This window comes from Tenrec ecaudatus, chromosome 4, assembly GCF_050624435.1.
Source record: "Tenrec ecaudatus isolate mTenEca1 chromosome 4, mTenEca1.hap1, whole genome shotgun sequence".
Taxonomy (NCBI): Eukaryota; Metazoa; Chordata; class Mammalia; order Afrosoricida; family Tenrecidae; genus Tenrec; species Tenrec ecaudatus.
The window spans coordinates 60,387,112-60,401,114 of record NC_134533.1 but is presented as its reverse complement, the minus strand read 5'-3'; the positions used below and the strand labels follow the sequence as shown (position 1 = coordinate 60,401,114).

General features: G+C 53.5%; 1 protein-coding gene across 4 annotated transcripts in view; it reads left to right on the top strand.

Moving 5' to 3' along the window:
• The window catches only part of AMPD3 (adenosine monophosphate deaminase 3), a 44,260-nt gene that overhangs the window by 19,223 nt on the left and 11,034 nt on the right, over positions 1-14,003 (top strand). For all 4 annotated transcript variants that reach the window (XM_075546082.1, XM_075546081.1, XM_075546080.1 and 1 more), the window contains 5 exons: positions 1,233-1,395; positions 6,717-6,936; positions 9,002-9,131; positions 13,130-13,324; positions 13,867-13,998. In XM_075546082.1, coding sequence (XP_075402197.1) covers positions 1,233-1,395; positions 6,717-6,936; positions 9,002-9,131; positions 13,130-13,324; positions 13,867-13,998 — 840 coding nt within the window. The remainder of the gene's footprint in view (positions 1-1,232; positions 1,396-6,716; positions 6,937-9,001; positions 9,132-13,129; positions 13,325-13,866; positions 13,999-14,003) is intronic.

Sequence of the window (14,003 nt, the reverse complement as noted above, 5' to 3'; positions counted from 1 at the left end):
ACCCCGCTGAAGAGTTACAGTCTCAGACACTCACAGGGGCTGTTCTTGCCTATCCTAAAAGTTTGCTACTCGCCAGTCTTGACTGATGGCGGGGGCTTGGTGGGCTAAGACGCAGCTCTGGGAAGTAGTCTGCCTGTGGGCTTTGGGACTCAAGCGGAGCAGAGTCTGAGTCAAAATGTTAAGGTTCCCTGGCAAGGTATTTCTTGTCCTTGGGTCTCAGTTCCCCATTTGAGAAACTGGGCGGGATGAGGAGCTCTCAACGGAAGGGGTCTGGCATCTCACCGGGGATCTGTTGGCTGCATGAGCTGGTGTGATGACCTTGATCTGGATCCGGAACCCAAAGTTGGAAAAGCAGCAGGCTGAGCATGCAGATGTTGCTTGTTTTCAATTTTACACCTCAAGATCCCATGCGTTTCCCCGCTGGAAACGGACAGGACTCGTTTATGTGCCGTCTGCCTTTGCCTCGTCATATGTCAGGTGCGACAGTAGATCCTTTGGTTTTGTTGGCAGCAGGGCAAGCTGGAGCCCCTGCCTCCCTCCAAGCCACCTTCACTGTCTTCTCACATTGGCTTCCAGAAGCTCACCCCTAGATTAGCTGGGAGGAGCCACAGACTCCGAGTCAAAGGCTACAAGCGGAATCAGCCAAGCGGAAGCGGGGCCTGTTTGGAAGAGCCCTCACCAGCACCACATGGCAGCACCACAGCCCAAGTGAAGTGCTGTCTACCAGGGAAGCTCACTAGAGATGGGGCATCCAGGGTCCAGTGGGCGCTGGCCATGTAGGAGCCTGGTGGCTCAGGGGGCTAATGTTGGGCTGCTCATGGGAAGGTCAGTAGTTTGAAGCCACCAGCCGCTCCACGGGACAAAGATGAGGCTTCCTGTTCCCATAAAGATTCCCGGCCTTGGAAACCCGTCGGCAGGGTTCTATTCTTTCCTACGGAGTTGCTGTTAGTCAGAATTAACTCACTGACTGTGTTGGTCATGCGGGCACCCTCTACCTGGTGCCGACCTAAATTCTAGACTCCCAGAAGGAAGGCAGGTGTACACCCGAGACCATATTGTTTGTACAATCAGTTGAGGCACACATGGGTCCCTCTTAGGAATGGCGGGAACTCTCTTGAGACCCAAGGCCCCCGATGTTGGCCAGGATCAGCCTTGAGAGCTCTAAGAGCAGTCTCAGTCCTTGCTGTGTGGCTAATGCCCCCCCCCCCCCACCGCCCCATCTCCCCCTGCAGATCACAGTGGAGGACTATGAGCAGGCTGCCAAGAGTCTGGCCAAGGCCCTGATGATCCGAGAGAAGTATGCCCGACTCGCCTACCACCGCTTCCCGAGGACCACGGCCCAGTACCTGGGCCACCAGCGAGCTGACACTGCCCCTCTGGAAGAGGGCCTCCCAGGTACAATGCTGTGGCTGAAGGTGGGGTCGCAAATGTGGGCATGACCCAGGAATTGGTCAAGACTCTTTGCTGGCTGGATGCATTTCCCCCAGATGGGGTGTGAAGGGCAGGATCCCGGTATCGGTGTCTCTTACACTGGTGTTCGCTAGGTCGCCTGCAGACAGGCGTATCATGCCCTGCGGGCCTGTGCCTGACTAGAGCTGAGCTGTGGGAGATATGCGAGGAAGCAGAGGAGAGCCAGGCTTGGTCTGATCTTGGGGATTTCCCGGGGAGACACTGCAGTCTCCAGTGCCGCACGCTCACACGCTCAGCGCTGACTCGGTGGTGGGGTGGGGTGGGGTGGAAGGCAGGTCAGGAGGCACGCTCCAGGAACAGGGAAGTGAAACGTGCTTGCCTTAGGATCTTGCAACTTCTTCGGAACCCCAGGCAAGACGGTTCTCCAACTCGGAGTCTCTCAGTCTGCGAGGCAGCTGTGCAAACATTTGTGTCCTTATCCTGGGCCCGTGGTGGGGAGCAAACAAGCATGGGTGCGGTTCTGGCTTCTAGCGAGGGTTCAGGACATGGCCGCTGCTTTCCTGCTGTGAATTTCAGCAAAGGGGTGGGCCAGGCGTGGGTGGGACTGGAGCAGGGATGGGCTCTCGGTGGGATCCAGTTGGCCTTCGAAGGACCTGGGAGCGCCAGGGTCTGTGGGATCACTGATCGCATGAGGGAAAGGGAAGCTCACTCTCGAACGTTGGAGGTGGGGAGCAGATGAGGGCCTATGTGGCCCTGGCTGTGCCTGGCACAGGTGGATCGTGCCAGGTTGTCCTCTTGAAGCTCCGAGGACTGGAACTTGACATCTGCTACCACTGGTGCCTCTGGGCGAGTCTCGGCTCTATTTCTCCCATCACCCTTTACTTTCGTGAGGACAGCCAGAAATGGCTGCCAAACACACGCTCCTGCAGAATAGGGTGTTAGGGGACCCGGCCGGGGGAGGGTGGAGCAACCTCGGAGCGTTCAGACCAGGTTTCCCTGGGGCCTTTGGAACGCTATCTGCACCCTACAGCCTGCATCCTGCACGACCTCTGGCCCCCATGAGGGAAGACCAAGCTGGCCTGCGGCTGGCCCTCAGGAAGGAGCATCAGTGCCCCACTCCGCTCTTCTGGGCAGTGTGCTGTGAGACAGAGGGCGGACAGTGAGGCAGGTCAGCAGCATTGGTGGCTTCCTAGTCTGGGACCCCCAGCGCTTCCTCCGGCCCGACTGGCAGCTGGGTGGCCAGATCCTGTGTGCAGCTGGCTGGGCTGCTGAGAAGCCCCCAGATCGGTTGCTGTTTATGTCTGCTCCTTCTTTCACCAGATGCAGGCGTATCAGGAAGCCGTGTTATGATAGTAATGAGAAGGCAGCACCAAACCAAACCACCAGCACGGATTCCTGGTAGACTCCCAGTGATAGGGGGAGGGGAGGGGGGTGTTTCAACCCACTGGCCTTTTGGCTAGCAGCTGAGTGCCTAACCTGTGTACCACTAACATGTTTGTGCAGGGCCGACTGCTTTCTTACACACGACACTGCTCATGCAGCACCGAAGGACAGGGCCGTCTTCTTCAGAGAGGTAGTGTGGTTTGTCCAAAGACTCACAGCAGGTAAATAGCAAAGAGGCATTTTCTGCTTCCAGGGGCCTAACTCAGCTCATCACCGTGGAGAGAAGGCTCAGAGCCCTTGGACCCTACTCTGTAAGAAAGCTGGTCCCAGCCGTTCCCCCCCCCCCCAGAAGCATTTACTTCAGAGCACTGAAGCTACAGCTCAGGGTGAGGGACATGTCTGATCAGAGCACATGGAAGCAAATGAAGGGGGAGGAAGAGAGAGTGGAGCACATCCTGGCCCACCAAGCCTTGAGGACGATATCCCTGCTCAGAGCAGCCAATGCAGAGAGGACCAGCCCCACTACGAGACACCACATCCCTCGCTGACCCATAGCCCTACGACAAGGGACATTACTGGAGACACAGTGTGGGAACTGCGCCCGATCTGACCCCACCACACTGGAGCAAAACACTAAGGGCATGCAACAGAACAGCAAGGGGAGCAGAGCAAGGAAGTCCCCAGGGAATACCAAAAATAGACTTTGGGACTAGGGCGTGGCACCCCATCAGACTTGACCAGAAAACACTCCTTAAGCTCAACAAACAGACCTTGAACTATTTTTTAAACATTTTATTAGGGGCTCATACAACTCTTATCACAATCCATACATATACATACATCAATTGTATAAAGCACATCTGTACATTCTTTGCCCTAATCATTTTCTTTGTTTTACCTCCTCTTTTCTTTTTTTTACATTTTATTAGGGGCTCATACAACTCTTATCACAATCCATATATATACATACATCAATTGTATAAAGCACATCCATACATTCCCTGCCCCAATCATTCTCAAAGCATTTGCTCTCCACTTAAGCCCTTTGCATCAGGTCCTCCTTTTTTTTTACCCTCCCTCCCCGCTCCCCCCTCCCTCATGTGCCCTTGGTAATTTATACATTGTTATTTTGTCATATCTTGCCCTATCCGGAGTCTCCCGTCTCCCCCTTCTCTGCCGTCCATCTCCCAGGGAGGAGGTCACATGTGGATCCCTGTAATCAGTTCCCCCTTTCCAACCCACTCACCCTCCACTCTCCCAGCATCGCCCCTCACACCCTTGGTCCTGAAGGTATCATCCACCCTGGATTCCCTGTGCCTCCAGCCCCCATATGTACCAGTGTACAACCTCTGCCCTATCCAGCCCTGCAAGGTAGAATTCGGATCATGGTAGTTGGGGGGAGGAAGCATCCAGGATCTGGGGGAAAGCTGTGTTCTTCATTGGTACTACCTCGCACCCTGACTGACCCATCTCCTCTCCTAAACCCCTCTATGAGGGGATCTCCACTTGGGGACCTTGAACTCTTTACGGGTGCCTTTTTTGGGTCATTGTTTTTTTGTTGTTCTTTTGTTGCTTTGTTTTGCTTTGTCTTATGTTATTATCTCTGCAAGTCTATCTAGATAAGATAGGTGGTATAAACAATCTGGAGGAGAAAACAATGGAACTGACAGTTCTGGAGGTGACATGGGATAGGGAAGATGGGGGAAAGGAAGTGGTGTTAACAAACACAGGGACAAGGAAACAAGTGATCCAAAATCAGTGGTGAGGAGGGAGTAAGAGGCCTGGTAGGGCTTGATCAAGGGCAATGTAACCCAGAGGAATTACTGAAACCCAAATGAAGGCTGAGCATGATAGGGGGACAAGAGGAAAGTAAAAGGAAATAGAGGAAAAAACTAGGAGGCAAAGGGCATTTATAGAGGTCTAAATACAGGCATGCACATATGTAAATATGTTTATATATGAGGAAGGAGAAATAGCTCTATGTGCCAATATTTATAGGTTTAGTATTAAGGTAGCAGATGGACATTGGGCCTCTACTCAAGTCCTCCCTCAATGCAAGAACACTTTGTTCTATTAAACTGGCATTCCATGATGCTCACCTTCCCAACATGATTGCTGAAGACAAAGCAGGTGCATAAGCAAATGTGGTGAAGAAAGCTGATGGTGCGAGGCTATCAAAAGGTATAGCATTTGGGGTCTTAAAGGCTTGAAGGCAAACAAGTGGCCATCTAGCTCAGAAGCACAACAAAGCCCACATGGAAGAAGCACACCATCCTGTGTGATCACGAGTTATCAATGGGATCAGATATCAGGCATCAAAAACCAAAATATCATATCATTGTGAATGAGGGGGAATGTGGAGTGGGAACCCAAAGCCCATCTGTAGGCAACTGGACATCCCCTTACAGAAAGGTTGCAGGGAGGAGACGAGCCAGTCAGGGTGCAGTGTAGCAACGATGAAACATACAACTTTCCTCTAGTTCTTAAATGCTTCTTTCCCCCTACTATCATGATCCCAATTCTACCTTACAAATCTGGCTAGACCAGAGGATATACACTGATACATCTGATAGGAACTGGAAACACAGGGAATCCAGGACAGATGAACCCCTCAGGACCAGTGATGGGAATGGCCATACTGGGAGGGTGGAGGGAACGTAGGGAAGAAAGGGGGAACCTATTACAAAAATCTACATATAACTTCCTCCCTGGGGGATGGAGAACAGAAAAGTGGGTGAAGGGAGACATCAGACAGTATATGACAAAATAATAATAATTTATAAATTATGAAGGATTCATGAGGGAGGGCGGGGTGGGAGGGGAAAAATGAGAAGCTGATACCAAGGGCTCAAGTAGAAATCAAATGTTTTGAGAATGATGATGGCAACAAATGTACAAATGTTCTTGACACAGTGGAAGTATGTATGGATTATAAGTTCTATGAGCCCCCAATAAAATGAGTTAAAAAAAAGAAAGAAAGAAAGCTGGTCCCTGTTTTGTGTCTCCCCCAGTAGGTTGGCGGGGACAGGGGCTTATGAGCTAGCCCCTGGTTGTCCGGAGCCAGGAAGGAGGACAAGGCACAATGATTCCCACTGGGCAGTCCCAGGTACTGTCAGTTGATTTCCTGGGAGAAGATGTAGCTGTCCTTTTGTTAAAAGGGTCCTAGAGCACTTTGGAAGATGAAACCCGTTTCAATGAAATGAACATCTTTAGCCCTGAGATGCTAATACTTAATTCTTAAACTAAAAAATCCCCCCCTTGACTCATTTGAAAGTTATTTCTGTGTTCAGTAATTTTGCTCTTTCTAAATGAGGATTTTCTTTGTTTTGTCTAGTCATTGCTGTTGGTTTTTGTGTTCATTTGCTTCCTGGTTGTGCTTTGTATGATTTTCTGTATATGAAATGCAGGATACATAAATTTATATAGAGGCAATAAGTGGATTGATAATTGACTAGGGGGCAAGGTTGGGGGAGATGGGGAGCTAAAAACCATGAGTACGAGGAACAATAAAATGTTCTGAAATTGGTTGTGGTGATGATTGCACAAATCTTAATGTGAATGAACGATTAAATATGTGATGTGCATGCCAATAAAACTATTAGAAATTAAAAAAAGAAATTAACATTTTAAAAAAATGGAGTGCCAGCCTGGTACCAGGGGGCATTTCAGAATCAGGGGCTGTTCCAGGCTGTGGGGACAGAGCAGTAAACAGAACAGCCCCCTGTCTCTACCTCCAAAGGGCTTTGAGCTGATGGGGAGCAAGCACAATGGTTTTTCAGAGAAATGTGGATGGTGGTAAAGACACGGTGGTCTGTGAGGGTGGGTGAATTTCCCAGAGGACAGGCCCCATCAGGGATGACATTTGAGCCCCGTGAGTTCATGGGCACGGGGCCCCTCTACCATCACTCAATCCTGTTTTGCAGACTTCCATCCTCCCCCAGAGTCCCAGGAAGACCCTTACTGCCTGGACGAGGCACCCCCCAACCTGGACTACTTGGTCCACATGCAGGCTGGCATCCTCTTCGTGTATGATAACAAGAAGATGCTGGAGCGCCAGGAGCCCCACAGCCTGCCCTACCCTGACCTGGAGACCTACACCGTGGACATGAGCCACATCCTAGCCCTCATTACTGATGGCCCGACGTAAGTCAGCTGCCGAGCCTGTCTCTCCCTGCATGAGAGCTAGTCTGAGAAGGGCCAGAGAGGCCACCCTTCTGCTCGGGGTTTCCCTGAACTTACATCTCCCCATCTCCCATGCTTGTGGGGTTCGGCTGCAGTTTCCCTTCATTGGCCCACCCTGCAGCTCCTGGCCAGCTTGCAATTCTTCGGAAGTTACTCTGGTGGTGTAGTGGGTTACGCATTGGACAGCTAACTGAAAGGTCAGCAGTTCAAAACCACCAGCCGCTCTTCGGGGGAAAGACGAGGCTTTCTTCTCCCATAAAGAGTTTCAGTCTGATAAACGCAGAGGCAGTTCTATCCTGTCCTATGGGCGGCTACGAGTCAGAATTGACTCAATGGGCAGTGAGTGTCGCTCCCTCTCCATGGTTGTGGCCACCTGTCTGCTCGCTGGGAACTTCTGGACCCAGGCAGGGCGGCGGCCTTACCGAGCGAGGTACCAGTCCAGGGCACTGCTGCAGACGGTAGAGCAGGGAGGGGCCACTTCATGTGCTGGGTTTTCCATGGTTCTGTAGGAGAAAGTTGCTTCATGAGGTTGGCTTGAGGTAACCTGGCAGGGAGGCATCTTCCTGGACTTGACCCCGCTCTGTCTTGGCGAGCACTGGAGCTGGTCAGCAGGGAGGTGCAGCATGCCCTGGCCCTGGGATCCTCGGTGGAGTGGCTGTGCTGAGTGCTTCGGGAAGGCAGAGGAGGCCGTGTGGTGTGACGGTTAATATGCTCAGCTGCTAAAGGCAGTTGGTGGTTTGAGCCTTGAAAGAAGGGGCCTGGCAATTTACGTCAGCTATGGGCATGCGGTGCAGCAGTTCCCTGACCCACTGGGGCTGCCAGGAGCTGGGATCGACTCCACCACAGCTGGCCCCTGGGGGATGCAGGGCGCTGGGACTTCTTTCTTGCTCCTGCCTTTGGGGTTTATCTTGGAATGTCAGTCCCCAGGGAAGCAGAGTAGGCTCAGACTAATTCCCAGGAAGCTCTCTGCCAGTAAACGGGGTCCTTTTAGTGGAGAATGAGAGGAGACTGGCTGTGCCAGGAGGGTTCGAGTCATGCTGCCTGGGGGAGACTGGAGAAATGCCCTCCAAAGTCTTGGCTCTGAAGCTCCTCACTGTCCCGCTCTCAGGCTGGTCTGGGCAGGCAGGTGGTTGCACTGTGTGCAGGGCCAATGGGCACTTTTATGCTCAGAAAAGCCCCAGCAATTGGAGGTGAAGGGAGCAGCAGTTTGGGGGCATGGGAGAGGGTTGGCAAGACTTATGGCCAAAGGTTCCTTGTGGTGTGGATGTGGGGACATGGCTGGGCACCCCCATTTCCAGGAGAACCCTCCTTGCCCTTGAGTTCCTGAGAATTAGGGGAGAATATGCTCCCCCTTTATAAGTTAAGAGGTCCTGGGGTGCCCAGGTTTGAGGGTGGCGATTTGCCAGGAGGGGTTCACCCTGGGCAGTCATTAAACTTCTTTCAAGGCGGGAGAGGTGGTGGAGGACAGATGGGTCCCTGTGGGGCTGGGTAGGTGTGCAGATGGTTACTGTGCTCCGCTGCCAACTGAAGGGGGGCAGAGGGAGTGGAGCTCAGAGGCTCCTGCCAAGCAAGGCCTGGAGATCTACTGGTCCGAGGAAACAGCCTTCAGAAACCCCGGGGAGCACGTGGGGTCCCTAGGACTCAGAACTGATAGCAACAGGTTGCTTTTGAAGCAAGGTGAAGGAAGGAGGGAGGTGTACTGACCATTCCTACGTCCAGCGTGGGCCCTTTATGCACAAGCCAGTCATCCCACTTCAACCTCAGCAGTCAGCACCGCCCGCCCTCTTTGTTCATCTGAAGCCTAAGTGTACCAAGTCGCAAAGGGAAGAGCCTGTGTCAGGTTCGAAAGTCTGCCCTCTGTGGGCCCGTGCTTTGATGCCTTGTTCATGTTGCAGAGCCCCAGAGAGTGAAGCAGCAGCTCAGAGAGAGAGCTAGAAGCCTCTGTCCTCCTCCTGGGTCCTGGCCCTTCCCCCGGGGTTGGTGACTGCTCCTCACCTGTGGTTTCTCCCCTCCCCCCGACCTGCAGGAAAACATATTGCCACCGGCGACTGAACTTTTTGGAATCCAAGTTCAGCCTTCACGAGATGTTAAATGAAATGGCCGAATTCAAAGAGTTGAAGAGTAACCCCCACCGAGACTTCTATAACGTGAGAAAGGTGCGTTTGAGCCATGCCCCTGACCCCCCCCCCACCCCTGCCTGCCTCCCCCCTGCTAGGGCTGGTCCCGTGTGAGGAGCAGAGCCCCTGGCTTAGGGAGGAGCAGTGCCCAGTGCAGAAGCAGCTCCTTGCCTCCGGCAGCACTTGGCATCACTGACAGTGGAAATCACCTCGGTCAGGTGGTGCGCCGTCAACCATGTGGGCCCTCTTTCTCGGGAAGTGGGGCACGGCCTCCCAGGTGGTCAGGAAAGTGGCCCCTGACCAGATTACTCTTAAGATAGGGGATATAGTCAACAGAGAGCAAGAGCTGGTAAGGCCACTTTGGACTTGGGACTGTCCCTCTTGGCCCTGACCTCTAGGAGCCCCTCTGGGGAGGGCAATGAACTCCCACTCGGCTGAGATCGAGAGCCTGATAAGGTGAGAGTCTGGCTTCGGCCATGGGCTGGGAGAAGCCTGGGGGTCGGTCTTGGGGATTTCCAGGACATTGAACCTTCAAGCACCATTGGTTGCTTCTCTGTGAGCCTCATGTTCAGCCAGGTGGTGCCTTAGTCACCGTGCAATTTCTTTGCCCTGCCTAGAGTGCACCCAGCATGCTTAGCATGTGCCCACGTGGCCATCTAAGAAAAACTTCAGTGGCCTTAGGCAGCCCTGCCCACTTTGACTTAGGGCCTGTGGCCCTCTGCTTCCGGCTCTGACTCCTACATCACCCTGGTTGGAGCGGTGGTGTCTGTACAACCCTCTGCTTGTCGCTGGCCAGGATGTGGCTGAGAATCTGATGTGGGATTACAATGCCTGTCCTCAGGGTTCCTTGTGTGCGTGTGCGCGCGCGTGCGCGCGTGTGTGTGAATGCATTCTAACTATGCTGTGACCTGAGGGACCTGTTCTCTGGCACCTCCACCAACCCATAAACTTGGTCCCAGTCCTGCATTCAGCCAGCCCTGCATTTGCCTCCCCTGGCTGCTTCACTTCCCCTCAAACCCTACAGTGGGGTGGGAGGACTGGCTTCTTAAAGCCAGGAGGGCTGGCAGGGCCACCTCTTTATGTTAGTGGTGCCTGCCGGTGTGCCTGACCAGGCTGGTGCAGTGTGGCCGTGGGTCTGTGTGGTTGGGATTTGGTGACTTACCTTCATCATCATAGGTGATGGGTTATGACACCTTGAGCCTCAACCAGTAGGGCTGGGTCAATGGTACACTTGGTTTCTGCTCAGATTATGAACAGGGGTTCGTTGAGTTTGCTGCTTGGGCCCTGGGCAGGTTTAGACATTTCACACTTTGCTTTGGGTGTTATATTATAGATAAGTGAGTTTCCCCTTCTGTGGCCAGCCTGAGGCTACTCCTGAAGCTTTGTGAAGAGAGCACTGAACTTGATTATCGATGTCTGCCATGGGTCAGTGTTGGCTTAAGTGCAGGGTATTGGCCATCCTTGTTTGGAAAGTGTTTGCTTAGACCGACATCTCAGGTGAAAGCAGGGTATTAACTTGGATCTTCTGGTGGTTTGAAAGTTTTGATATCCAATGACGGCCTCCTTTCACGTGTTCCCCAAATAGTCACCTTTGGCATGATAACCTTTGGATGGAATGCTCCTGGATTGTCCGGTTGCCTTTGTCCTTCAGCTTGGGGCTCGCTGGGGTGTGTGGTTTCACTGGTCAGCTGGGAGACACAACCAGACGCCCTGAATGCACTGAGTCATGCTGAGGTGGTTGAATGAAACTGGACCAGCTGAACTAAGTCAGGCTGGCCTTTTCCTGGATGCACCCCACCCCGCCACCCGCATGAGTCTAGCCTCACACCTGATACCTGAGCCTTGGTGTGTTAAAGTCTCACTGGTCTAGCATCCAGAAGTCTGTCTTCCTGGTAGGCAGCCAAAAGGGCTGGCAGAGTAAATGATATGCCCAATGACAGTGGCTGTGGATCAGAGATCTGGTTTGGCATGACCTGGGAGGTACTAACAGACCATGACAGCATTCGTTGACCTGAGGTGAGCAGCCTCCTCCTCAGTCCTGGCAAAGCACCTGGTTGGCCGGCCACAGCAGTCATTGCAGAGGGAAGTCTGGCAGCTGGCAACACCCTGACCTATGAGTCCGCCATCATCCTCACTGGGACACCCTGTAGGGAAGTCAAATGCTCCCTCCCAGTCACCTCTATGCTTAGCCCTGGCTCCAGTCCTCTAGGGTTAGTGGCTCAAGGTAGGGTGCAGCCCCTTTGAGCACCTGGACGGGGGTCCTGTGAGTGGAGCACAGTCAGATGGGGGAGAATGTGGACGAGGGGTATGGGGGCTCACCGTGTCAGGTATTATCAGCGGGGCTTTTGGCTTAAGACTGGTAAAGAGCATTTAGTAACACACACACACACACACACACAAAGTTGTTAGAAACAACAATACAGTCCGTTCGAGCATCTGTGTGTGGAGAGTAGTTTGGCCCAGTTGGGGGGTCACTGTGGTTGTGCAGAGTGGGAGCACGAGGCTGTGTCTCTTGGGGCAACCATGAGGCTGGAGAGATCGTAGGGGCTTGAGACAGACTGGGAAGCTAGGACTGGTCAGACTGAGAGTTGGGGAAGGGAGGAGGAAAGGCCGAAGATGATGCCCACATTTCCTGGAGGACTCCCACATTTCCTGAGCTGTGGAAACCTGGGCTGGACCAGAGATGAAGTCAACTTTTGATACATTAAACTTGAGGGATCTGTGTCATCCAAGTGGAGACGTCCAGGAGATGGGTGTCTGCCCAATGCGGGAGCTTTCGGCTGGCAATATCAGATGAGGGATTAGCGAGAGGATTGCGTAAGGAAGGCCCGGAGTGAGGAGCAGATCACCTCTGGAGAGTGCACACTGAGAAGACAAGAGGATTCAGGGCCAGGCCCCAAGAAAGTTCCATTTTGGTATTCAGGATGTGTCTCCTGAAGTGTCTGGAAAGGAGAGGCAGGACAGAAAACGGGGGAAAGGACATGCTGTCCCAGGAAGAGGCACAAGACAGACCTGGGAAACCCCACAGGGCATTTTGAGGACTCCGTGAACTTCTCGCTGGTGCCTCTGTAGGGCCTGCCTTGCCGTGGGGTGTGGGAAGAAGCCCCAGCTCCCTGTGCATTTCTGCTTTTAGGATTTGGCCGTGGGCCCTCCCCCCACCCCCCATTCTGGGTCAGGGTGAGTGGAGCTGTGGTTTTTTGGATTTGGGCACCTTGAGGTTTGGATGAATTGTATCCATCCAAGCCAAAGAAGTGTGCGGTGATTGGCTGCTCCCTAACTCCCACTGAGGGGGTTGTTTTGGGAGCGCTCTGGACCTTCAAAAGAGGTCGCTACGCAGAGTGGGGTGTTGTAGAGCCTGTGGTGGGCACTCAGGGTTATATGAAGACGTGGAGATGATCGATACTATGGGTTCATTCCAACACTGTTGGAACCTACCACACATTCACCCACCTGGTCAGTCAACTAGTACTTCGCATCGGGCTCTGGAGGCTGAGGTGCGCTGACATGGCTCCCGCCCTTGGGGAGCTCCCAGTCTAGGGAAGTAGACAGAGAACAGTGGAGCGGCTCAGAAGGCCATACCCACGTGTGGAACTGCCTGTGCTCGCTTCCAGGCAGGGAAAGTGGAACGGTAATCAGTTGTGCCTGAGGGATCAGGATTAGCTTCCAAGTGCAGGGTCCCTGGGAGATTGGTGGGAGGAGCAAGGCCTGTAGGCAGAGGATGCACCTGGGCAAAATGACACGGTATGGAGAGAGAGGCAGGCAGACCAAGCAGCTGGAAGATGCTGAGCATCACTGACAATCTCTGAACTGGGTGACTTAATTCAGTTTACTTTTAGAAACTTCTGTTGCCACCAGGCCAGGGTGGGAGACCATTGGGAAGTGGAGAGGAGAAAGGGGGCGGGGCTCAGGCATTGGTGGGGGCTGTCTGTGGCTCCTAAGGTCCTGAGGTCCCATGGCTTCCTAGTGGGAGTCGGGCACTTGGCTTGGTTGCTGGGGGTGGTGGCTCAGCTCAGGGCCCATCAGGTGCTGTCTTTCAGGTGGACACACATATCCACGCGACGGCCTGCATGAACCAGAAGCACTTGCTGCGCTTCATCAAGCACACGTATCAGACGGAGCCTGACCGGATCGTGGCCGAGAAGCGGGGCCGGAAGATCACCCTGCGGCAGGTGTTCGACAGCCTGCACATGGACCCGTACGACCTCACGGTGGACTCGCTGGATGTTCATGCGGTACGGGCGCCTGTCCAGGGCCTGTGGCAGGAAGCCGTGTGTGGTAGGGCCTCAGCCCTCTGGGATTTGGCCATGAAGGTGCTCAGTGTGAACCTGACTTCGCAAGCAGTGCTTTGTCTTCCAGCACAGAGGTTTGGCCGGCGAGGAGAAACTGGCTGGGGAGCAGACAGTGGGGCAGGGGAAAGAGTGGACCTTGAAGTCAGACAGACCCAAGTCCTCAACCCACTTCTGCCTGTAGGTGACTCACTCGAGCTTTTGAGTGCATCAGAGGGGCCTTGAACAGCAGCTCTTGCTTTATGTTGCCTTGTTGGCTTTTACAAGGTAATTCAGACACTAGAGGAGGTCACGAAGGGAAAGTGCTGAGTCACCTTCACCGAAGGCCTCACAAACGGGTCCCCCGGCCGACTGTGAGGATCCATCATGCTGGACCTCAGGCTGCCAGAAATGATGCAGAAGACATCCTTATGGTGGCCGCCAGCTTAGAGAGAGGATGTGGGTGGTGAAGACAGAATGTGTTGATTGGGCTGGTGGTCTCTTTCCAGGGCCGACAGACATTCCATCGTTTTGACAAGTTCAACTCCAAGTACAACCCTATGGGGGCCAGTGAGCTGCGAGACCTGTATTTGAAAACTGAAAACTACCTTGGAGGAGAGTACTTTGCTCGGATGGTCAAGGTGTG